The 24495-nt window shown below is 40.5% G+C and overlaps 1 protein-coding gene across 2 annotated transcripts in view; it reads left to right on the top strand.

Annotated features, from left to right (window-relative positions):
- LOC113167221 (plexin-A1-like) overlaps positions 1 to 23761 on the top strand; it is a 204228-nt gene extending 180467 nt beyond the window's left edge. Inside the window, exons 21-33 of one of the 2 annotated variants that reach the window (XM_026367642.1) lie at positions 1869 to 2011; positions 5412 to 5509; positions 6071 to 6229; positions 7609 to 7675; positions 10680 to 10826; positions 11399 to 11558; positions 11792 to 11895; positions 11992 to 12088; positions 13427 to 13617; positions 16555 to 16724; positions 17466 to 17678; positions 20251 to 20401; positions 21576 to 23761. In XM_026367642.1, coding sequence (XP_026223427.1) covers positions 1869 to 2011; positions 5412 to 5509; positions 6071 to 6229; positions 7609 to 7675; positions 10680 to 10826; positions 11399 to 11558; positions 11792 to 11895; positions 11992 to 12088; positions 13427 to 13617; positions 16555 to 16724; positions 17466 to 17678; positions 20251 to 20401; positions 21576 to 21671 — 1796 coding nt within the window. In that variant the 3' untranslated portion in view covers positions 21672 to 23761. Of the gene's footprint in view, positions 1 to 1868; positions 2018 to 5411; positions 5510 to 6070; positions 6230 to 7608; positions 7676 to 10679; positions 10827 to 11398; positions 11559 to 11791; positions 11896 to 11991; positions 12089 to 13426; positions 13618 to 16554; positions 16725 to 17465; positions 17679 to 20250; positions 20402 to 21575 lie in introns of both variants that reach the window. The other variant, XM_026367641.1, reaches the window with a different exon arrangement.
- Positions 23762 to 24495: the final 734 nt, after the last annotated feature.

Genomic DNA, 24495 nt, shown 5'->3' with positions numbered 1-24495 from the left:
TTACCTCCTCTTCTTTCTACCATCCACACTTCGTTGTCTGATGATCCTACTCTCTTCTTCCTTCTCCTTTTCTTCAATCGTTCCTTTATCTCCTTTGCTTCCTTCCCTCTCCATCTCTCTTGTGGACCAAACAGTCCAATAACAGCTGGGGGAAATTATGCATGAAAAGTCATCCGTTGCTCTCTTAATAATTATCCACTCATGCAATTAATTGACTTTCCTTTCCAGGAACTTTGTTTTCTGTCTCCTGGTTCTGCTTTTCTCTCCCTAAGCTAGTTTTCCCCTTTTATTCCACTGTGTTTGGCTCTTTTTTGGAAAAGCAAAGATAAAATTGGTCAGGGCTCACCAAGGGAGAAAATCAGTCACTTACATTTTTAATCCCTGGCTTTGAATGAAATGTGGCTTTTTTTAATCTATTAATTGACGTGTAGCTGAACGCTTCAACATCAAGCACAGAATATGCATTACTACGTCAGCTACACTTAGCATGTCCTCTTCTGAAAGGACCCAAACAGCTGAATCTTGAACTTACTGTGCTTTAATGGCCGTCTATCCTTGCATTCCCTCCTGCTCCTGTCTGCCTGGGTTTCCACTCTGATTTCCTTTCACTTCTTGCTTCTTTTCTTGCCTTTGTGGGCCTCCTTCCTCATCATAGCTGACCGTTATTTGTCTGCCTCACTGCATGACAGCGAGCCAACTCTAAACAGGATATAGGTCCCTTTTTTTTTTTTATAAGATCCACATACTGTACCTGAAATTATGCATTGTTTGTGCCACCTGTCATCATTGCCTTCTCTTCTTTGTTTCTTTGTGCCTGACAGGTTCCTCCTTGTTTACAGTGCAGTTGCTCACTGCCATAGACTTACAGCATAATGCTGTGTTACGTTTCTTATATCAGCTGTCCATCTTCATGATCATTGTCACTGATTTAGCATAATGTGGGGGCATCATATAATTATGGAATTACTCTCCACCCTCTGCGTTTTATAGCATAATGAAATTGAGGTCACTGGTGTTACAGATATGATCAAGCTGGTAATTCAACCATGCATAATAAAAACAACCAGCCATTCAACCACAAAAACAGGTGGACCACATACGCAATCATCCTACCTACCCACCTATATTATTTCTAGAAATAATATTTCCTCTCTTCTTGTCATAAGTGCACCGTGATGGACCTATCGTTTGCCTTTGTGCATAGTGTACATTAAAAAAGAAGCACCACATTGCTATTATTGATATTGGTTATAGACAGTAAGGTTCTGCACATCTTCACAAAACAGACATAGTCATGAAGCAACAATTATGCTTTCAGGTCTATGTGGTGAATAAGTAGCTGGAGAGCAAACAACATACCAAGCTGGGATCACTGTCTTTACTTCATTCAAAGTAGATCTCTGAGGTTTAGATTTATTTCATTGTCACTTAATAAACATTTATTGGAGAGGAAGAAAGGCACTTCACGCTAGCTGATCTGCTAATTGTCAGTTAATTGGCATCAGTTAGCAAGCTTATATAACTTCACACAGTTTATTAAAAGAAACAAGGATGATATTGACAGGTTATTTCATAAAAATCTGCAAATTCGGCCTGTTCTGTGAAGCAGTTTAAGCTCAGACAGACGATGAGGATCCTGTTCTCTGGGGCTTAGTTAGGAAGTTACTCTCAAGCTCACTTCTCAAGTTCTGACTTATCGATTGGTCAGAAACAATATGTCTAAATTCACCACAGTTGAACTTGTTGTTGTGTTGATGTGAAGCCTTTAGAAGAAGAAAAATGATCGGTTCAGCAGGGCCTGCTAAGCCAGTTGTTTACCAGCTTTCATACTCACGTCTCTGTCTCCCCATCTCCCTCCTTATTTGTAGCGTTCGCCGAGCTTCAGACAGACATCCACGAGCTGACCCAGGAGCTGGACGGAGCTGGGATTCCATTCCTGGACTATCGGACCTACGCAATGAGGGTCCTGTTCCCTGGGATTGAGGACCACCCTGTGCTCAAGGAGATGGAGGTACGGGTCAGTACACCACCAACCGAGCTTGAAACTGAAGCAAACTAACCATAAATAATCAGCTGCAATAGAGCCAGCTAGGATGCTGCACTAACAAAACATACACAGCTAAAAACTAGTAGTTCACCTTATCTATTTATCTAATTTGATATATGCTTGATGTATAGAAATGTCCTTCTGGAATTTTTCTGCTTAATACCTTTGTGGACATTATTCACAAAGGTTTCGTCAAAGACAGAGACGAACCCCAGACATACTGTAGGTCACCTTTAAGCAATCACGGGAATCTTAATGTATTCAGCCTGTCTCAGTGAACGTGAATGACTTTTCAAGAGCCTTCGTATCATCATTACTCTGATCTCATGGGACAAACGCTCACCATATTCTCATGATACGGGAAGTCGAGTTTTAAAGTGATGATTGGTTGAAACGGACTGAAAGGAAATGTCATGCCGGAGATGGAAGATAAAGAGGTGTTAAAAGGAGAGTGTATTGCAAAGATGGAGCAAAAGGTGAAGGGAAAGGTAGCAAGATTAGAGCAGCATGGCAGAAACGAGATTCAGGGGTACTGGGATTGTTAGCTGCATTATACATCGCTGCTAATTTATTAATTGAGACCTGACATGGAACTACCTTGCAGCACAGCTGAAGATACTAGGCTATATTTATAAAGACATTTTACAGCTGAGACCAAGGGAGGTGGAATTAATAGTATGTCAACAAACTACTCTCCTTCATCACTAGAAACCAGAGAGTGGAGTTTGTAATCAGCACTATCATTAAGATGTAGAACCTGGTGCTGCTCCATTGACTTTGATTGGAGCGCTGACTTTTTGAAGTCAAGGAATAATTTGTTTGACCTTTTACAGCTTCATTTACTTGTTCTAATCCAGAAAAGGAATTTATATTCCTAGAAAAAAAAGTCCTTTGGGTTTCCTTAAGTGCCGTTTATGTCTTTTTTGAGTCATCTTTGGTGATTTGTTCCCTCTTATTTTTAATGAAAGGAGGAGTAGCGATCACTCAAAGACAATAGAATTATCATTGGATATGAAAAGCTATACTTTAAAACTACTGATTAGAGAAAATGTAAGAGAAGTGTTAAATCCAAATCTTATCAGATCACCTATTAGATTTAATTACCGTAGGTTCTGCTTTCCAACATTTATAAATAACTAAAAGTCAAACATTTTATTAAGTTCTGCAAACACCTTTTATTATTGGAGACACCAGAAACACTACAGTTTTAGCTAGTTAGTCTAATTAATGTTCATAACCTGTAGCAAGAGCCTGAAAATGAGATGAGGACTATTAAACAGGAATACGTGTATTAAAATAATCATATGAGCAACTTGTACCAAATACTCAAGGTTCCTATTCCTATTAAGCTTAAAGCACTGACTTTATATTTATTAAAGTTTAATTAGGGTACTTCTGTACCTGACCTAACATGATCTGGTGGAGAATAGATATACAGTATGATCATCACTCCTTTGGGCGTTTGAACTACAGGACAGTCAACACACTGTTGGAGAATGGTGTGCAGAGTGATGCATCTCAAATTTTCAGTCTTTGGCCTGAAATTTTATACATTTTTTAAAGACATTGAAAAGTCAGCATCATATTTGCTCACTTTTTTGACATAGCAAGCCACACAGAGTGTCTTGAATATCCCGCTGGATTGATAATGTCTTCATCATTCAGTTTGTATGTGATTGCAGTCAGGATGTGCAGTGTTGTGCAAATTAAAGTTTAACTTTTGAACAAAGTTCACTGTCTCAAAAAATTAACTTGTCCACGTTCAAATCTCAGACGTCTCAACGAGGGAAACCTAATTTACATGAAGTACCTGGTTCATGCCGTCCCAAAATGCTGTCCCAATGTATTTTGGGACGTGTATTGTGTATTGCAGTACTGCTGTTTGGTCACTACGCCACCATTGGTTCACGACACAGCACTGATCCTGGAGCTTTGACGTTCATCAACTATGCCAACTATAAATATACTGTAAATATGTTTAAGCTTTTCTAGATACATGACACTTTAATAAAGATCTGATCTAATGTGAGTTAATACACCTTTAACTTGAGGCATCAGGATGTAAAAGGATCTTGCTTATTTTTTCGTTATGTCTAGATTTTCTTCCTCCTCCCTCTGTATTTCTGATGGCCTGTGTAAACCAACACTCCTAGCTTTATTGCTCTGCGTGACTGCTCTCTCCCTTAAGCTACACAGCCAGACATTGCCTGTATAGTATGTACATGCATCTCCATCTGTCACTCTTTCTCATCCTCTCTTGCTCTCACTCTCTCTTATCAAACACACACACGCATTATGCTCAGCATCCACCCTGGAGGCCCGAGAATCTCATTTAGCACTTTAGAGAGAGGCCCAGACACTTTATTATGGCACATCGGAGGAGAGAAAGAATAGATGTTACAGTGGTACAAAAGGATGACAATAGAAAGCGAGAGAGGGAGGGAGGTGGAAATGATGTGTGTGTGTGTGTGTGTGTGTGTGATAGAGAGAGAGCAGCACACAATGACAAAGAGAAGAAACATTAAAATGGAAGAAAAACCAGTGATGTGAAACAGTCAACGATAAGTGCCAGAGAGAGAATTAGAGCTGTGAGGACGGCAGAGCGAGTGAGCGACAGAGACGTCTTCAGGGGGTTTAGTGTGTTGTTGATGAGTAGTGACAGGTGCCAGCCACTGGAACAAGCAGGGTGCACCTCTGTCACCAACCCTCCTTACACACACACACACACACACACAATCCTGCAATGCGCTGATGCTTCTTGCCTCCTTTCCCTGCTCCCTGTCTCTGTCCTTTGCCGTTTGCCTCGTCTGGTTCAGGCCAGTCAGATTAGACGTTGGACATTTTTAGCTCATTTTTCCTGCTGACAGCATACGAGATTCAACACTCTGATTCAAGAAAGTGGCACAGTAAATATGACTGGAAAAGTCAGAAGACCTGAGCAATCAACATAGGACATTTACATACATTTAAAACATCACAAAACTCCTGATAACAAACAGGAATAACGGTTAAAACCCAGCAACATGAAGAGCCCAGTCTGCTAAAGTGCATGTGCAACTTGCTCAGGACTGATTATTAAAATTCTCAGCTTATCGATAGTAAACTAGAGGATGCTTTCCGCCATCTACCCCCTGATGCCAAGAAGACAATTATGTCAAATTGTCTGCTAACATGATTTGGAAAGCAACAACTGATAAACACTTGCATTGGGAGAGTGAGAGAGAGAGTAGTCAATCAGGCTTAGCTCTCTGTTTACAAGCCAATCTCTCATGCAGATAGATAGGTAGATAGGTAGATGGATAGATGGATAGATGGATAGATGGATAGATGGATGTGTTACGTGTCTGTCTCTGTCTTTCTTCAGGTGCAGGCTAATGTTGAGAAGGCGCTGACGCTGTTCGGGCAACTGCTGACAAAGAAACACTTCCTGTTGACGTTCATACGAACCCTGGAGGCACAGAGGTGTCTGTCTTTGTTTATTTATCGTTTTGATATGTTTTTGTTACTAGGAAAGGAAATTTCTACAGTTTGAATGATCAAAGTCTGTGATTTCTAAATAAATATCAACTTTAAACACAAGTAAAATGACAACATGCAATATCAATCAAGAGCTTTGAATATTTCTAGTTCTGGGAATAGGATGGTGTAAACGCAGGATGCAGCTGTTGTAGTATCCAGTTAACAAGTTTCAATAAGGTGTTTGCTTTTTGAAAAGTGGGCTTTTATCACCTGTTTCGTTTTACAAAAATCACATGAAAGCCGTGCTCAGGCTTTGATTACAACAAAAAAATCGAATTCATGAAAAGAATAAAAATATTTTTTGCAGCTCCATAATGATCACAGAGCACTTAACCAAATGATTCAGGTCAGAGTAAAGTTATACCACCATTTAATTAATAGTTGAGTTAACTTCATAGTGCACATTTTGAAGATCAGCTTTAAATGTGACTCAACAAAAGCTGAGATTGGCTATTGTGACCATTTAAAATTACATTTCATTAAAGAGTTTCAATGTATTTTCAGGTCATTTTCAATGCGGGACCGAGGCAATGTGGCATCTCTGATTATGACGGCTCTGCAGGGGGAGATGGAGTACGCCACCGGAGTCCTGAAGCAGCTGCTGTCTGACCTGATAGACAGAAACCTGGAGAGTAAAAACCATCCCAAACTGCTGCTCAGGAGGTGAGGAAGATATGGAGACTACAAAGTAAAACTAACAAAGGAACTTAGAAGGTTTAATAAAGCCAAGCTGAGTTTAAAATCACATGTGTAGTTTGATATTCAGATATTTTTAGAATTTAGTGCTTAATTAAAGCACATTAACAGCAGTCTTAACTCGTCAGCTTAAGCTTCCAAGGAGAAAAGATTTCTGCATCAGAAGATTTTTGTTCTGTAACAATTTAGTCCGTGTTAGCCAGTCGAGGACATTACACCTCTTTGGTTGCTTCGACTGCACATTTAGTATCATCGTCCTGCTGATTGATGAAATGTCGTCCAATGAGTTTTGATGGATTTGGCTGAATGTGAGCACACAGAACGCTGTTTACCTCTGCATTCATCCTTTTGCTTCCATCAGCAGTGAAATCATCAATAAGTGCCAGTGGTGCCAGTTGCACTGGAGGGCATACATGCCCAAACCATAACAGCACATGCTTGACAGATGAGGTGGCATGCTTTGGGTCATGAGTTGTTCCTTTCCTTTTTTCTTCAAACCTTTGTCTTTCCATCATTCTGATGGAGGTTGATTTTTCATTTCATCCATCCGTGTAGTTTTGTTCCACAGCTCCAGTGGTTTCTGTTCTATGTCTTTGACACTTACAACCTGGTTTTTGTGTTTGTTTTTCGATGTGTTTGCATCATGTGGTGAATCTCTCTCAGAATAGGCTCACAAACGCTTCTCCTGATTGTTCACAAGAAAACATGTATGCTCCGTCCTCGGTGATTTGACCCTGACTTGCTGTGGAGTCATGCAGGGTTTTCTCCTTCAACCATACAAATGGTTTTCTGCTCATCGGCAGGTCTTGTCTTCAGGCTACAGTAGCTGCATGCTGCATGTTTCCTGTCTCTCTCACTAACACTGTTGCACTGTTTAGACAAAATGTCCACAGAAATTTAAAAAAATGTATGTGATGAATCAGAGAGTTTGGAGAAACTGTCCCAAAACCCTAAATCTGGGTAAAGTTGTGTTAAGAACGAGGTCCACTCCAAGCTGCCCTTCCAAGTAGTTCTCTAGAATATTTAAAGAAAACTTTAGCACCCGAAAGGGTCCTGAAATGTGAATTAATTCAAATTCATTTCACCCAGAGCCTTTTGGTCAGAGCACAGCAGATCTGGTAAAAAATGCATGTAAAATATGTCCACAGGCAAGAATACAATTCAGCTGTTTCTCAACACAACTCACTGAACTTCTCCCCGACTGCCTTGTAATTACTACCAAATTATGTACTAGACCCAAAAAAGAAACTTTCCAGGAATTTAGAGTTAAAAACTCTGTTTTCATTATCATCTTACGCAGTGATTTGTTGCTTTTCTTCTAATCTTTCCCTCTTTTCACTTTCCAGAACTGAGTCTGTCGCTGAGAAGATGCTGACCAACTGGTTTACATTCCTCCTGTATAAGTTTCTCAAGGTAAGACCGATAACAAGGCTTGATCCAGTAATAAGTTTATTTAATCAGTTTCTTGTATCTATGAAATGGTCAAAAAGATTCATCTTCTAATGTGGCTTTATGTTGTACAAGGCTTTTAATGCATGTACACTGTGAGGTTTATGAACTACCACAGGCTTATATTATTTCTCCACTGCATTTATCTCACTGTCATTATTAAAAGAGTTTTCCTGTTCCACCACATATTTTCTTGCCTTAGCAGTGCAGTACAAATACAGCAGGTCATCCAAACCCCTCCTGCAGCATCCGTTTCATCTCCTTTAGTCTTCTTTGTTTAGTCTGTACATGCTCTCCACTCCATAATTTCACTCTTGTGGCTGATATGTCCTCTTCACTGATCTCGGTGTCATTCTTTTAGCTCACATCTTCTCTTCCTCTGATCTCTCTTTCATCTGTGTCGTTTCTGTCGTCATTATTCTGCTGTCAGTCTCCTCTCTGGCTTAAGGTCATTTGCTTCACCGGGGGGGTGCAGTGTCACTTGTGCTGTCCTCACATGCCCTCTCCTCCCACTCATCCTCACCATCCTGTGTTCCCACTTCCTGTTTCTTTAGTTTCTTTAGTTATTCTCATCTACACATGTATAATGTGCTTACAATGTGTCAACACTTTCATATTCACAGCATGTGCACCCAGACAGTTATAAATCCACAACATCTCATACTTGTGTGTTGCGGATATGTTGTTTCCACGGACTGTTAGCAAAGTAGGAATCTGAACCCATTCTTATCTCTGTGCAGCAAGAACCATCATTATATCCTTTAAACGTAAATGTCAGCATACAATTAGGGAACCCTAATGAAGCCAGTATGTGGAGTAAAGGCAGTAAAGGGAGTTTCACCGAGCTTCCAAAGGCGGAGAGCCGAAGTGAAAGCCTAACAGTGTGATGTATGCTCGCACTGGCTCGTTAGCAGCTGCCCACATAATTGGTCCAGATGCTAACAAGGTTCATAAAGCATACAGTGGTGGGATGAAGAAGGGAAGATACGGTAGGAGAGGAAGGAGTAAGAGGTGGGTGTCTGAAGAAGGGAGAGCGAGGAGGAATAGAGGTTAACATGACAGTTAAGAGTGAAGAAGAGGAGAGGGAATGTGGAGAAGAGGCAGGGAGGAGGTAGAAGCTAAACAGGAAAAGGTTGTGTAGAGTAAGGGATGGAGAAGAGTAACAGGGAAGAATATTCAACTAACAAGAGACGAAGAGTGAAATTGAAGCTGACTCTAAAGCAGATTGTTAGCAGGAAGGATTTGTGTTAAACATGGTCACAGAAAGGACTGAAGTTGGACCAGTGAAAAAGAAAGACAGAAAAAATGTACAGAAAATTTAAATTACATGGGGAATATCTGGTCTTGTTAATGACCTAATCATCCAATCAGCATTTCCCTCCTGCTCATATTTTCATTTTAACAGTTTTAGCAGCTTTAAGATGTAAAAAAAGAAAAGTTTCATCAATTCTCAGCCTCCTAGATGATGGTAGCGAGGTCAACCAAAGAGAATTCAACAGCTTTAATGTAATACGATTTATTTAAACATCCAGCAGAAACAGTATTGTACCAGTCAGTCATTAGTTGGTCTACTTTAAGCTTTGTTTTGGTCTCAACCAGTCCCAGGCGGGAATATTTGGCTCTTAGTTACCAAAGGCTTCACTAAACAGCAGCTACAATTTCTACACAATGAAATAAAACCCAATGAAAAACATCAGTAGGCGAGCAAGTTTGTTCATCACTAGTTTCATATAGCAGTAGTAATGTGGTTTTCAGTAGTCTAGATTCCCAGATTGAAGGATTTAGGCAAAATTTCTAAGTTCAAATGTCGAATCGAAGTTCATACACAGTAGCTACAGGTCGAAAACACTGCATGTATGAGTGTAAGAGAAGAGTAAAGAATATGAAATAAAAGTAAGAGGCTGACGATTGGTTTTACAAAGAGACAGAGAGAAGAAGAGCAGAAAAAGACCCAATGTGTGTGTATTGGAAGGAAGAAGTGAGCTGTTGAATGTGCTCGAAGGTGAGACAGATAGATTAGTACTTTCCCCAGTTCTCTTCTGGACCTAATGCATCACCCAACACACACACACACACACACACACAAACACACAGTCTGAAGTATCTCCCTGAGCACTGCACGGTCGATCATTAAACTCTCGTCAGGATGAGTATTGGCCGTGATGTGTCCTTTCTCTCCCCTCTAAACTGCCACCACTTCAGTCGGATGTGTTTTCCTTGGGCCCAAGTGATGACTAATGACACTATTGATTGGCAAGTGTCTTTGATGGAGGGGGGGTGGGGGGGCTGGGAGGCATATTTATAACATCTGTGCATCGTCATATGAGCTTGCAGATACAAACAATGGGAGACGGCTGAAAAGATTTATATAACACTGCTTTCAGTGTTTCAGTTTCCCAGACTGAAAGAGGAGGAACGAAAAGAAGGAAGTAAGAAAGAGAAAGATGTTTACACCGCTCTACATTGCCTGTCACACATTGACACATCATTTCAAGGGGATTTCTAAAATTACATGTCTGTATGGTACATGTAAGGTGTTAATTGGCCCAGTTCCGTATCTGGTATAAACCAGCCCTGATCAATATTGGATGTAATTTTGCTCTGTGATTGTTTGATTATGAAGAAAAAACACAGAATTTTGTTTCTCTAAACGGATATAGAGAGAAGCCAGAACTGGTTTCTCTCATTAGTCTCCTTTTACAGGTGGTATGGTGTTTGATTTGAATAAAAACCTGTTTGCCTTTTGATCTAGAATCAGCATTACAGAGTCCTACCTCTGTGGGCTGTTTGTTTTTCAGGATTTTGTCCTATCTCTGTTTTTTGTTTTTGTTGTGAAGCGCTGGGCAGTTTTCTATCTTCATACCTAACAATACCTAACAATTATTCAAATGAAAGAATCTGAGAAAGGAAAATCACTGTTTGGTTGAACTGCTGGCAACTCGTCTCCTTCTGTCTTCTCCCTCACTAGGAGTGTGCAGGGGAGCCTCTTTTCATGCTTTACTGTGCCATCAAGCAGCAGATGGAGAAGGGACCCATAGACGCCATCACAGGAGAAGCCCGCTACTCCCTCAGTGAAGACAAGCTCATCAGGCAACAGATTGACTACAAAACGCTGGTCAGTAAACTCATTGTGTCTTGAGGCTCGTGGCTGTTTGCTTTAGAGTGAATCACTGCATGAGCTGTTAAGCTCTAGTCACATTTGACAGTGATGAACATTTTAAAAGCAAACTGTAAGCAATCAGCAATAGTAATTTGGGAGCCTCCTTTTCCCAAAATGATCTGCTGTGGGTTGTGTTTGGAGTGAGAATGTGATCTGGCCGTGAACTGGCCCAACTTCTGCCCAGCGTTAATCACGCTGTCCCTCCAAACAAAGCACTTCAGGTTTGGATTGGAGACAAGCAGGTACTTGTCAGCAGGATCTGCTACATTTGTTTTGGTCTGCACCCAAGTGTGAATTCTGAATTATTATATACCCAAACCATCTGAATTGACTAGGAAAATGTCCAGGTTTTAAAACAACTGCTGCAAACAAACTAGGTGTGAAAGTGCTGTCAAGTACATTCAAATGTACCTAAACAATTCTCCAAACATCTAACTAGTTGGCAGCATTCTTGCAGTGTCCCTGCTTGAGCCTCATTTGTTTTGTCTTTTTCCATTTCCCTTTGTTTCCAACTGTTTTCCTGCCAGACTTTGCACTGTGTAAACCCAGAGAATGACAACGCCCCTGAGGTGACGGTGAAGTGTCTGAACTGCGACACCATCACTCAGGTCAAAGAGAAGTTGCTTGATGCTGTGTACAAGGGCAGCCCCTATTCACAAAGGCCAAAGGCTTCTGATATGGACCTGGGTAAGACATACAGTACTAGGCATGGATGCTTTTTCCAATTGTAGGCACATGTACAATTACTGTTTTTAGTTTTTTACCTTTGCATGGCTAACAAATTCTACAAACAGTATGGAGATTGAGATATATATTGACAATACAGATGCAGCATAACAACTACACTGAAACACTGCAGCGTATTGGACAAACATACACACTTTAATTGTCTTATGTTCTTCTTCTTTCTGAACCTCAAGAATGGCGTCAAGGTCGCATGGCCAGAATCATTCTGCAAGATGAAGATGTCACAACTAAGATTGACAACGACTGGAAAAGACTAAACACTCTTGCTCACTATCAGGTACACATGCACAAAACACACCGATGCACTGACCCGTTATTAAGTCTTAATTTGTTTTAATACAGCGAGCGCTGTCGTGTGTGTTTTTATGCACAGGTAACAGATGGCTCAGTGATCGCCTTGGTGCCAAAGCAGAACTCTGCCTATAACATCTCCAACTCCTCCACCTTCACCAAGAGCCTCAGTAGATACGGTATGGCTCCTATTTTCCTCTTGACTTGATTCTATTTAAATCATTTTGTCAATGATTCCCATTTCTCTAACTGGCTACCTTCCCCCACACCCTCTATCTCTCTTTCATTCACTCTTTGTTTATCGTGGCCATGATTGGGCTCCATTCTTTTTTTCGTTTTCACCTCCCTCTCAGTGAATGGCAATCCTTTTTATCCATTGCTATCAGCCCAGGCCAAGGCTATTCCACGGCTATTTCCAAGCAGTCCGTAAATGACAAGCATTAAAGTAGACACCTCGATTCCCAGCTGGCAGACTGAAAGTGAGCGAAACAAAGAGAGGGAGGATGCCTGGCAGTCAGATAGACAGATAGACGGAGGCCCAGCATCAATATGGTATACTTGACTGGAAAATTAGAGTATTTGGAAGATAAATTACTCTGTAGTGAAAGAAACTGAACCCTTGTATAATACTAAGTAGGTATTAACCGTCTTGTAGTATCAATGCCCCACTGATCTCCCCATTGATTTTCTCCAAAACAATGACAAATGTATAATGTTGGTTATTGGTTATTGCAGTTTCTGTATATTTTCCCAGCAAATATATGTAAAAAATTTGCATGCATTTCTTTTTGCATTTTGGTTTGAGTGTGATCATGAGGGCTTGCGCTTTGATATGTGTTTGTGTGTTTGAACCGAGAAAATGTTGGCCACCATGGGCCATGATGGGTTTGGAATCAAAGCTACTCAGCATCCCGCTGGCAAAAGCAACAATGGCACTAGACACCACCCCACTCAGCCTTCTTCACTTTTCTATTCTGTGCTCTCCCATTACTCTCCATTTCACCTCTCTCACTCTCATGACCTTTTTGTCTTTCTGTCCATTTAGCTTGCCCACACCCTTTTCCTGTCATCACATTCTCCTCTCCTCTACTCTCCAGCTTTTAACTGAGAATAAAGCGACTGCAATATACCGTATATCAGCTTCCCTCTTTTATCTCTCTTCTCTCCATTCCATTCGTCCTTCGTCCCTTCTTCCCTAGGAGCAACAGATAGTTATCTCCCTCTTGTTCACCTCGCCTCCCTGGCTCATTCTCCCCCCTCTATCCTAAATGGAACAGCCATAGATATGTATCTCTTTGCTTCGCTCTAATCAACTCTGACACTCACGCCATGAATAATGAAAGAGACACAGATGATAGAGAAAAAGGGAGAGGGAGAGATATTAAAGAAATACAGTGTTTCGCTCCATTACATTGGGATCTAACAAGGAAATTTGCCTTTTCTGTTTACTGAATTGTAATGTTTCCCAAATAAATCTAATTCTTTCAACCCATTCTGTGTTCTGCTTCCGGACTTAGAGAGTATGCTGCGGACAGCAAGTAGTCCAGACAGCTTGCGATCCCGAACACCCATGATCACCCCTGACCTTGAGAGTGGAACCAAACTGTGGCATCTGGTGAAGAACCATGACCACTCAGATCAGAGGGAGGGCGACAGAGGCAGCAAGATGGTCTCTGAGATCTACCTGACCAGGCTCCTAGCTACAAAGGTAAGACACAGAGGCGTAAACTGCATACCAGTGTTTTAAAAGTGAATTCAGTTTGGGTGGAAAGTCTTCAGCAGTAGAACTTTGAACCACCCGTATTCACTAAAACACACCACTGAAAGTCAGGCTAATGAAGTCTTTATGATAATATCTTAAAGCAGATGGATCCAACACTGATAGTAAAGTACATTCTCTGTAGGTCCTTATGTGTTAGAATGTATTAAATCACATTGTCAAACCTCAATGTATTAAAGACCATAAATCTGGTAAATAGGGATTTAGGTAGAAAGCTACCATGCAAGTCCCCACTCTATAGGCAAGCACTAGTGAGTGGAACAACAGGGGGACAGCAGAGAATAATAAAAAGTGGAATAACACAAGCTGTCTTGTGGCTGGCCGGACGTGCCACCATATTTTGGACTGTGGACAAAGGCTTTACTGTTCAAGCTGGCAGCCCTGCAAAGAAAAGGAGTTGAGCAGTAGATTCACTGAGATAAGTCCTGATGTCTCTAATGTTATATGGTGCAAAGTAGAGTGACAGATGCAACAGTTCGGTGACAGTTGGGCATCACTCAAGATGCTCAGATTTCTTGCAGACTTTGATGGAGATAGCACAGTGGAGCTGAGTTGGATACTAATGTTGTTCTGAACAGAAGGACTGGCTGGAATCACTACGAGTTGAGTCTTAGAGAGACTGAGCTGACAGTGGCGTTCCATCATCCATTGTGATATATCACTGAAACAGGATGAGCTCTGCGAAGGACACGTAGAGTCGGGTATCATCAGCATATCAATGGTAAGAAAAAAAAACGCGTGTGTGGATAATCAGAACAGGCGAGGTGGCGTATATTTAGAAGCGAAGAGGAGACAGAACCAATTACTCCAGTAACCCAGTGGAAGGGATGGTTGGACAGACAGATGGTTGGCTAAGTAATCAGCTAACAGGCCTACTACTTAGATTAAGACTGCTGAACGGGATAAATTGTTGCCATAAGACTGTGTCTGTTCCAGGAGCCTATTTTTATTTGCTGTATTTGGCAATATTTGTGAATAGTCTGTGAAACATGATCGTTTTCAAGTATTTGAAAGTAAAGTACTTAAAGTACTTTTTTGATGGAAAAGGAAATCAAATAAATTATTGCAACAGGGACCATCATTCTGGGCAGGTTCTAATATTTTAATTTATTTTAAAAGTGCTTCATAGTCGCATGCTGGTGAAATGTTGGGAAGCTTAGTTGGACTCTTCTACTTGTCACAGCACTTTGGACAATCACCCTTCCACTAATAGCAGTGGGTTACTTCATGATAGGAAATCTGTGACTTTGCATAAGAAAGGTATTCACTGGACCGGCCCTGTACTTTTCAACTGACACACTTGTATTGAACCTGAAGCCAGTGAAACATTTATCATGTGGTAATAAATGACAGGCATGATAGTGCTCGAGATTCCTTGAAGGCGTATATAACACTGAAGTGCATATTCTTGATTGATGGTGAAGCTTAAACAAATTGGTTACCAAAGTGAGAAAGGACCCACTGTGTGCACACATACACACAGAATCACAGAGCCACAGCCGATACCTCCATCTTGGAAACTTGCTGTATGAGCAAATCTAGCTGTCTTTCCTTCTCTCCTTCAGTTTTTCTCTGCTCATTGTCTTTTTCCTAATTGCACAAGGGGAAGGGAAATATAGAAACGGGCAGCAGTTACAAGCGACCCAGCTTTTCAATTTCCACTGGTAATATGAAAATACAGATTAATAAAAACTGGGCTTTTGGTGCAGAGTGCAAGGAGACAGATACAGGAGGTGTCAGGAGACAGGTAATTTGTTGAAGGACTGAAGATTTTGCCATGCATGATGAAAAAAACTATGAGGCAAATACAATTGAGAAGCCCGTCTTGTCCTTGTGTATCCATGGCTGTCTTTCAGCATCTGTCTCCCCGTACATCTCAACTATGCAGATCTCAGTACTTTTATCTGCGACTGAGACAGAATTCGCCGCTGTTCCATTTCACAATGACTGACTAAATACAATCCCCAAACATTTCCTCAGTAATAGGTTTTGCCAGATGGAGAATTTGTGGAAACAAATGTGTTGTTAGCTACATTTGATGTAATTAGGTTGAAGAACTGACATTGGAAAAAAGCAGCAAATCCAAGAGCCAAGTTTCCTATTTGCGATTCTGCAGAGGTCAGCAGGCAGAAAGAGGCAGTCACAGAGACTGTGATTTCCAGTGAGGCCATTCATACAAAAACATACACACTTTTGACCTATTCAGGTTCTGTGGATACAAGTGGCTGAAAAAAATATTTACAATCTGAACAGTGTTTACTCTAATTCTCTGCCTTCCTGAATATAAAATGTGTAATATACTTCCCCAATGAACAGGTACATATGTTTGATACCTATGTATTATATGTATGACTCCAGGTGGTGTTTTTGTGGGTGTCTGTGAGAGGATCGATCATGAATAGCAGCACAATAAATACTCACACACAAATGACCAAAATCTATAAAAGTAATACAAAACTAACAAAAGAACACTCAAAACAAAGGTCAAAATGTGTTGCTATTATGCTGTATTAAAATGTCAAAAGAAATCAAGAGACAAACTTGTTTGAGACAAAATGTTTGTCAGATGTGAGATCTACACTCATACTTCTCTGAGCTATTAAAACAGCAAAGCCACTTACCACTAACTAATGCACAAACGTGCACATTAAGTGCAGTGTACACAGATAGTTTCATGCCTGAACCTTGTAAACTTGGTTTATTTATCAGCAAAAACTGTGGATATTAAGTTACACTAGCTTAAAACATATGAGATCAATTCAAAACTCTGTTCCACAATGGAGCTAACAAACCACTAAAACATAAACCGTAAACTAAAGTGTAGTTTGAGTCCTCCTTAGAAATTCCTCTCTTTCTGCTGTTTAGGGTACATTGCAGAAGTTTGTCGACGACCTGTTTGAGACCATTTTCAGCACAGCACACAGAGGCAGCGCACTGCCACTGGCCATCAAGTACATGTTCGACTTCCTGGACGAGCAGGCCGACAAACACTCCATCACAGACTACGATGTACGACACACCTGGAAGAGCAACTGGTACGAATTACTCTCCTTTCACCTGTAGATACAGATTCCAGTGAAAATGTCTCATCATAGCTCAACCTGAGTGATTTTATGCACATTTGAATCAAACATTTCCTGATTCAAGCTGCATTGGGACAGTTTGTATTACAACAGTCAACTGAATATTTTGGGGTATTCGGGCAATGATCAATTGAAACGAGCAATTTGATCACTTTTGACTTTTGGAAATTTATAAAACAAATTTCTGCCAAATAAATAATTTAAAGCTATTAGTCAGGAAACTGACAGTCCTAGATTTGACTAATAGGTTATGATTTTTCATAGTATATACATCTGCAAATGTAAATATTGTGAATAATCATTCATACCAAAATCATTAAGTCAATAAATTATTCTTTGAGATGCATAGAAAATGTAAATAGTTGTGCCAGATGCTTGCTCATCATTTACTGGATGTCTTATTAATTATTATTATTCTAATTATCTTCAGACTAGCATTTAATATATGGACACTAAAGTTCTGACAAACTTTAATTTCTACTGCTGTATTATCATCACAGTTTGAGTACAGAACGAGTTAAACCAAGAACTCAGTTAACGCGGTTTCGTACACGATGCATTAAACAAAGTAGTGTAATATGAATAGTAACTAACATTTACACCTGGTTCATTTGAATATATGTGTATTTGAATTCATGTCATATTTATCTGCCCTAGTCTTTATTTCTTATTTTCTTTTGCTTCTTTTTTCAGTCTTCCTCTTCGGTTCTGGGTGAATGTGATCAAAAACCCCCAGTTCGTGTTTGATATCCATAAGAACAGCATTACAGACGCCTGTCTGTCCGTGGTAGCCCAGACCTTCATGGATTCCTGTTCAACATCAGAACACAAACTAGGAAAGGACTCGCCTTCAAATAAGCTTCTGTATGCTAAAGACATCCCCAACTACAAGAACTGGGTGGAGAGGTAAGTTAAAGTTGAACCCAAATGAACTGACATTCAAATCAACTGAACTTGTCTGGAGAACAGCAGTATATCCACAGTTCTATATAGTAAATGAGAGACTTCTTTATGAGCTGCCGGAGGCTGAAAAGGTTGACTAATGCAAACGTGTCCTCAAAGAAAAAAGAGATGGAGTCAAAGTTAATTAGAAAGTTAATTACACTCTTAAAGTGTTAAGTTAAAAACAACTGCAAGATAAAAAAGAACATAACAGGTTGAACTTTATGCGACAGTATCATTTAAAGTATTGTGTTGAAGTCAGAGTACATAGCTGGATTAAATTAGTGTAAAGTAACCTTGTCCTGTAATTACAGAAATGTAGCTGCAGGCTTACAGATGTAGAGTGTAAAAAATACCAGTATTACAAGCGCTGGCTGTGACATTTTCAACGTGACCTTATGAATTCAGGTCCAAGAACCCTACTGTCTTTGATTTTCACATCTACTTCACCTGTAAAGAAGCAGGTGAAAAAAGAAAACACATACACACAGAAAGGACTTGTAGTAAATGTTGGCATAATTTCCTAAATAGACGCCCGCTGAAAAACAACCTCCTCTAGTTCACCTCTGTTTCACCTTCATCTTTTATTCAGGATGTTTAACTAAACTCAAGAGAAGTTATGCACCACTGTCACCCGCCATAGTTGTTGTTTCTGCTTTTTGGGAACAGTCCAATAGTTTCAAAGTAGCTTTTCTAAACAGCCACTTCACAGGCTCTTTGTTTGGCATTGTGCTTTATGGCTTCCTCCACAGCGTGATTTTTCTGGTATCCAGATTGCCAAGATATGTTTACACTGCAGAGCACATCGACTGCAGATTGAAAAATATACATATAAAACAATATGAATGTACTAAAGATGTTAGCTAAAAAACAAATGGCAAAATTAACTTCTTACACTTAGTGCTGCAGCACTCATGTGTCTTAGCAGACAGAGAAAACATATTCTGACACAAGGTCCATATAGGTTGCAGAGAGCATTTCAAAAGTAGTGTGTGATAAGGATTTATATGTCAGGGTTAATTGGGTGCAGTTAAACCTTGTCTGTATTATGCCTGCTAACCTACACTCAACCCCCAGCCTGGCCTTCTGCAGTAAACCTTGTTATAGTTGAGATGTAGAAGGGCTCAGGTACAGCTCAGTATTGGGACATATACTTAATATATTGTATTGTTCTGTATTTTTCATTTTCTGAGCTTTTTGTTCATGTGCTGAAGCTAACAGCACATGACCTCATAATTTGCAGGTTGCTGCACAAACTGAATTAACCACAAGTGCAAGTCAACACGCAGTAAACGTAGGGACAGAATGGAAATGATTAGGTTAGGTAGGGGCCTAAATCCTTCAGTTAATATAAGACCCCTCCCCCTCCCAGGGTTTTTCTTATTCTTGGGGCCTCATGACCAAACAAACCTCTATCAACTGGTTAATTGCAATGTAAATGTTCTTAAATGTTCTTAAATTCCCCCTCGATGTTTAAGCTTTTTTTACCTCATTTCTTTACCCTAGGTCTTTACAACAACCATCCTACAGAGGAAACTAATTTCAGCTAGTTGTATTTGCCATTTCATTATTTTGTCACTACCCAAAGCTCATGACCATAGGTGAGGGTTGACTGGTAAATCGATAGCTTTGCCTTTCGGCTGAGCTCCCTCTTCATCACAATGGTCCGGTGCAAAACCAGCATTACTGCTGATGCCGCAACAATGCGCTTGTCAACCTGAACAAGACCCTGAGGTTTCGCTTGGGTCTTGTTTGATTTCCCAACCCAGAGGGAAACAGTCCACCATTTTCTGGCAGATAACCACAGCCTCAGACTCTCATCCAGGCTGCTTCACATTCATACAAACCGCCCTAGTTCATGCAGTTTGTGACCTGATGAAGCCAACAAAACAATGTTACGTGGAAAAAAGAAGCAATTGGGAGTTTTTTAAAATGGACACTCTCCTCTCCCCCTTGCCAAACCTTGAGATGTTGTCCATGAAAATCACTAATAGGATCTGTGACAAGGGATACCACCATGACACCCGCAAGAAACGTGTTCCTGTTCCTGACAAGAATACAATCACAGGCTTGTTCCAGTTATGTAGGTACCGGGAGGCTCTTTTTCATCTGCAGTTTTAATGATGCAGCTCACTACGGAATAATGTAATAAAATATAAATTAGGAATGATAAAAAATACCCTACGTGTTCTCCCTAAAAAATTCTTCTACCCTCCTTTTTATCATATCTTGCACCTTGATTCTGCTGTATTTTTTTGTACCATCCCTCAGGTTCCCCAGAAAAAGTCAATAATAAGTCTTTTTCTCTCCCACTTCGTAGAGCAGTAATCTTCTACACATTTTTTACTTTCTTTTTACTTCTGTCCTGCCAGTGTCCTTGAGAATGATTCTGAAATATGAACTAAATATTCAGCATTGAAACATGAATGCAGACGAGTCACCAGCTGCCACCATTTTGCAGCTGACTGTACTCAGTAGGTCCAATGTTGCATGGAATAGAAATGATTTGTAAAAATCTGCTCTGCCTCTTTTCTAGGTATTACTCAGACATCTCCCGTATGCCAGCCATCAGTGATCAGGACATGAGTGCCTACCTAGCAGAGCAGTCTCGCCTGCACCTCAGCCAGTTCAACAGCATGTCTGCACTGCACGAGATCTACTCCTACATCATCAAATACAAAGATGAGGTGAGCTCCCACTGGATGTGGAATAAAATCAAACATATTTCAATGTTGTAATTACTTGATAGCAGGGTGCGCTGTATCTTCCCCCCTTTTACTTATCTTGACTAACACCGTGAGGTCATTTTAATTCAATTACACTGATAACCAGTCCACATCCGTACAGGCTGGAAGGTATTATCACCATTAGGATGCACATTAAGGCATGAGCTCAACACATTATGAACCTAATGGAGCTTCATTGAATTTATGTGATTTTTCTTTTTTTTTCCCTGCATGTACTGTATCCCACGGCTGCTGCTGGTTGATTAAAACTCAACATTTTTGGTACAAGCCAAGAGTGTGTATTTCATCTGTTACAGGAACAATACCACTCTCCTCTCTGATGCTAAATATAAAGCTTTTGCAGGGATTAAATACATTAAACAAGCTGGAACATGTTAAATGATTAACTTTAGAGGTGTTAGTGGGTGGTTTTTCTGAACATTTCCCACTTATTTCCAGTCTTTGTGCTAAGCTAAGCTAATGAGTTGCTGGTGTTGGCATCATGCTCTGCTTTCACCAGCTCTCCAATAAGTCATCTCAGACTCTTTCTCAGACCCCCTCATTCCTCCCCTCCGTATCAGCAGTATTACAGTAGTTATGCTGGTTGCAGCTGGCTCCATTCAAGCCAAAAGCTCCCCTTCATTACAGCCTATTATCCAGATGTAGGCGGCTGCACAGTCCCTGTCCCCTCTAACACATGGCCCTGACCTTACACACACACACACACACACACAAAACACAGACATGCATAAATGAACACAGACATCCTAAACACTCTCACATACACATGTTAAATGCACACAACATTAAGAGAAAACAAATGCACACATAAATATAGTCTTTTTGCACATACTGTGCCAGCTCCTCCCACCTCTGTTCCTGCCACAACAACAAGAAACTAACACACACTTCTGCTCATACTCCCAGTGGCCACAAACAAGCCATTATAGACATCCCTCTAGCCTAACTTCCACCCCGCCAACTCTGTCACTATCAGTTTAAAAATGAATCACTAACATGGAAACAGAAATGATCATCACAGGACCCTTTCTACTAAAGATCTAGAGTTTGCTGCATGCTTTGAAAGAATTGATTATTTACGACGTCCATAATATTCCTCCATATCTGTGTACAGATCCTTTCAGCATTACAGAAGGATGAACAGTCGCGCAGGCAGCGGCTACGCGGCAAGCTGGAGCAGGTCATCGACACCATGGCCCTGGCTAGCTGAGGACCCGCCAATCACATGCCTCGCCTAGCGGAGAACTGGCCAACCAACACGCCTTCCCTGACAACCTTTGACGCCCATGACATTTTGACCCTTGACGTTTGAAGTCTGTCGTCATCACTCTCACAAACAACAATCAACAGCAGCGGAAAAAAGGCTGCAAGGACACATGCACCCAGCAGCAGCACACTGGAGAGACAGCAGAGTTTGGAACTAAGGCCCCGTCGGCTTGGTTGGCTTCTTTTTCTTTTTAATTCTGAGCCACCAACCCTGCCATGAACAACCAAATCAACCACACCCTCAGCCTCAGTAGATATGGACCTCAGCTCAGGAGAGCGTCTATTTTCATCAAGTCCTACAGGAGCAGCAGTTGGGTACTTCGGTCACAATCAGGAGCTGAACATGCACAGTGGTGACCAAAACCTCATCTAGCTGATACAGAGCTGAAAAGCTACAGGAAAGAAACAAGCCACCAGCTAGTAGCTTTCCACAGCCAAGGCTACGGTTCAGACTTTGGGCCAGTAACAATCCAGGAAATATCATTGAGATACTTGATCCATTTCTCTTTTCTGTTGCCGTCCTCCACAGGGAGGTCAGAGGTCAGGGACAGCTACAGAGCAGCAGCCATGGAGCTGGTAGGAAATCAGCGTGTTGCTTAAGACTCTTCAGCAGAGCAGCTTGGCGACACATACAGTAGGCTGCTGCCACTGCAGGGCAACCAGGAGGAAGGACTTTGCAGGGAAACTCTTCAGTACTGACTGTCCAACTCAACACGAACTCCACTGTAGTCTACGAAAGGACATTTCTAATTTCACAACTCTGCATTTGATTTGTTACTGCATTTGACTGCATTATTTTCCCCCACTGCCTACTCTCCCCAGTGCTGTGCCACTTGTGTTACTGCTGAATTTGCACAACAAAGCTAAATCAAAAGAGAGAAGAGGATATATGAATATATATAGATATATAAATACAAGCCTTTTGTTTTTAAAATGAAACGAAAAGTTGAAAAAAAATGTTTTTCCATTTTAATGTACAAAAAAATACGTTTGAAAAGATAATTTGATATTTCCAAGATGAAAAATTATGAAAACACAAGGAAAAAGTCGTCCTGTGCCATGTTTTACTTTGAATGTTGTTTAGTGCAAAGAGACTTTTTTTTTTTGTTAGATGAAATGTGCTATTATGAAAATGTTGTCATGCTTAGTGACTGAAAGTGAGAGTTTAAAAATAGGTAAATGGCAAATATATATATATAACAAACACTTATTGCCTAAGGTCTTGGGGCCATTGTTTGCAATGTCTCTGGCTCTACAGGTCGGCCACGAGCTTATGGACCTACAGTGCTTTTGTGTTTGTTTTGGGGAAACCAAATACATTAAGGCCCAGTCAGCTAATTTAGATGAGACAAAAAAAGGTATTTTCTGTGAAGATCGGTCACGATGCTTTGATAGCAGACGACTATGAAGGCATCGGGCAGTTGTTTCAATTAAACCCTGGCACACTGTGCTCTACAATTTCTTGATATTGTTTTCTAGACTCCCCCTCTTGTCTGAAACATTTTATAAAGCGTGTCCTCCAAGGCTAGTTTAGGTGTGCATAGATGAAGGTGAAGCAGTGTTGTCTAATTAGCTTTTGGCTTGTTTTCTCTTCAGTAGAAGACAGAAGCTGAAGGTTCCACTTTTGAAATGTGAATGTGGTTTACAAAAAGATGATGAAATGTAGCTTGTGAGTGTTTTGTACCAGTCGAAGGCCTTTTTCAATCTCTTGTTTCTTTGCTTCCGTTCTGTGGTTTTTATTGGAGTTACAAAGGTTTGTGTTTCTGTTCCAGTATGTGCTGCTCTACATTGTAGTGCTTCAAAAACACGCGTTCGTAAACAAGACGTTCCTTTCTCCGGTGAGTGGGAAAGGGTTACGAGACTAATAGAAGACTAGAAGATAAAGAAAGCAGATTGAAAGATGTTAAACAAACCAGGTTTATATACAGTAAATTGTATGGTGTCCTCCATTGCGTAAGAACTTGTAAATGTAGAGAAGCAAACTAGAGACATCGACTACATTAGCTAAATGTGCTAAAAAAAAAAAAAAAAAAACTAAAGTCCTCTACTTAGGAAAAGGGGTGATGGAAAGAAATATGTTAAACATCATCAAATGCATTTTACAGTGGTACAACAGTAACCAATGCCTCAAATCCATTGTGTCTTTCTTCCTCTTCAGTAGTGCTTCCTTCCGATAGGCCTCACTAACACTGGAAGTTACTATAACTCTGTATGTTTTCAGTTATCCAACACTACACTACAGGACTTAGAAGAAACTGGTTCAAGTTCTTTCTAATGTATAATCCTGCATCCTTTTTCAGATGTGGTAATGGGCGCTGCTCCTCAGTAAAATCCAGCAGAGCAAAATACTCCAAGTATAGTTTTTGACACAGTGAGACCGGCGTCACACTCTGTGTTTTCATTTACAAAGGCCGCACACAGACCTTTCCTGGGATAGATGCACACTTCAACACACAATGTACAAATGTCTCTGATGACACATTCACATAATATAGCATTAGGTCTAAAATCCCAACTCAAATGAGCAAAATCCATCTTAAATAACTTCAGTTTCCTGCATCCCACCACTTAATGTTTGTGCTCCTCAAATTGTAGAGACTCAATCCTCTTCTTATGTTTGTTCTAGTAAAATGAAGTCGGTCTGTGACAAACACAGACTGACTGTAAGTGTGTGAGCAACACTCAAAGCGCACCAGATGGGCTACTAACTGACATACCCCAGGTGATAATTGTTGAGTCACAGCTGGTTTACAGTATGAACTGAAAGT

This window comes from Anabas testudineus, chromosome 7 (genome assembly GCF_900324465.2).
Source record: "Anabas testudineus chromosome 7, fAnaTes1.2, whole genome shotgun sequence".
Lineage (NCBI taxonomy): Eukaryota > Metazoa > Chordata > Actinopteri > Anabantiformes > Anabantidae > Anabas > Anabas testudineus.
Note: the sequence above shows the minus strand (reverse complement) of the source record. Positions and strands in the feature narration are given on the sequence as shown.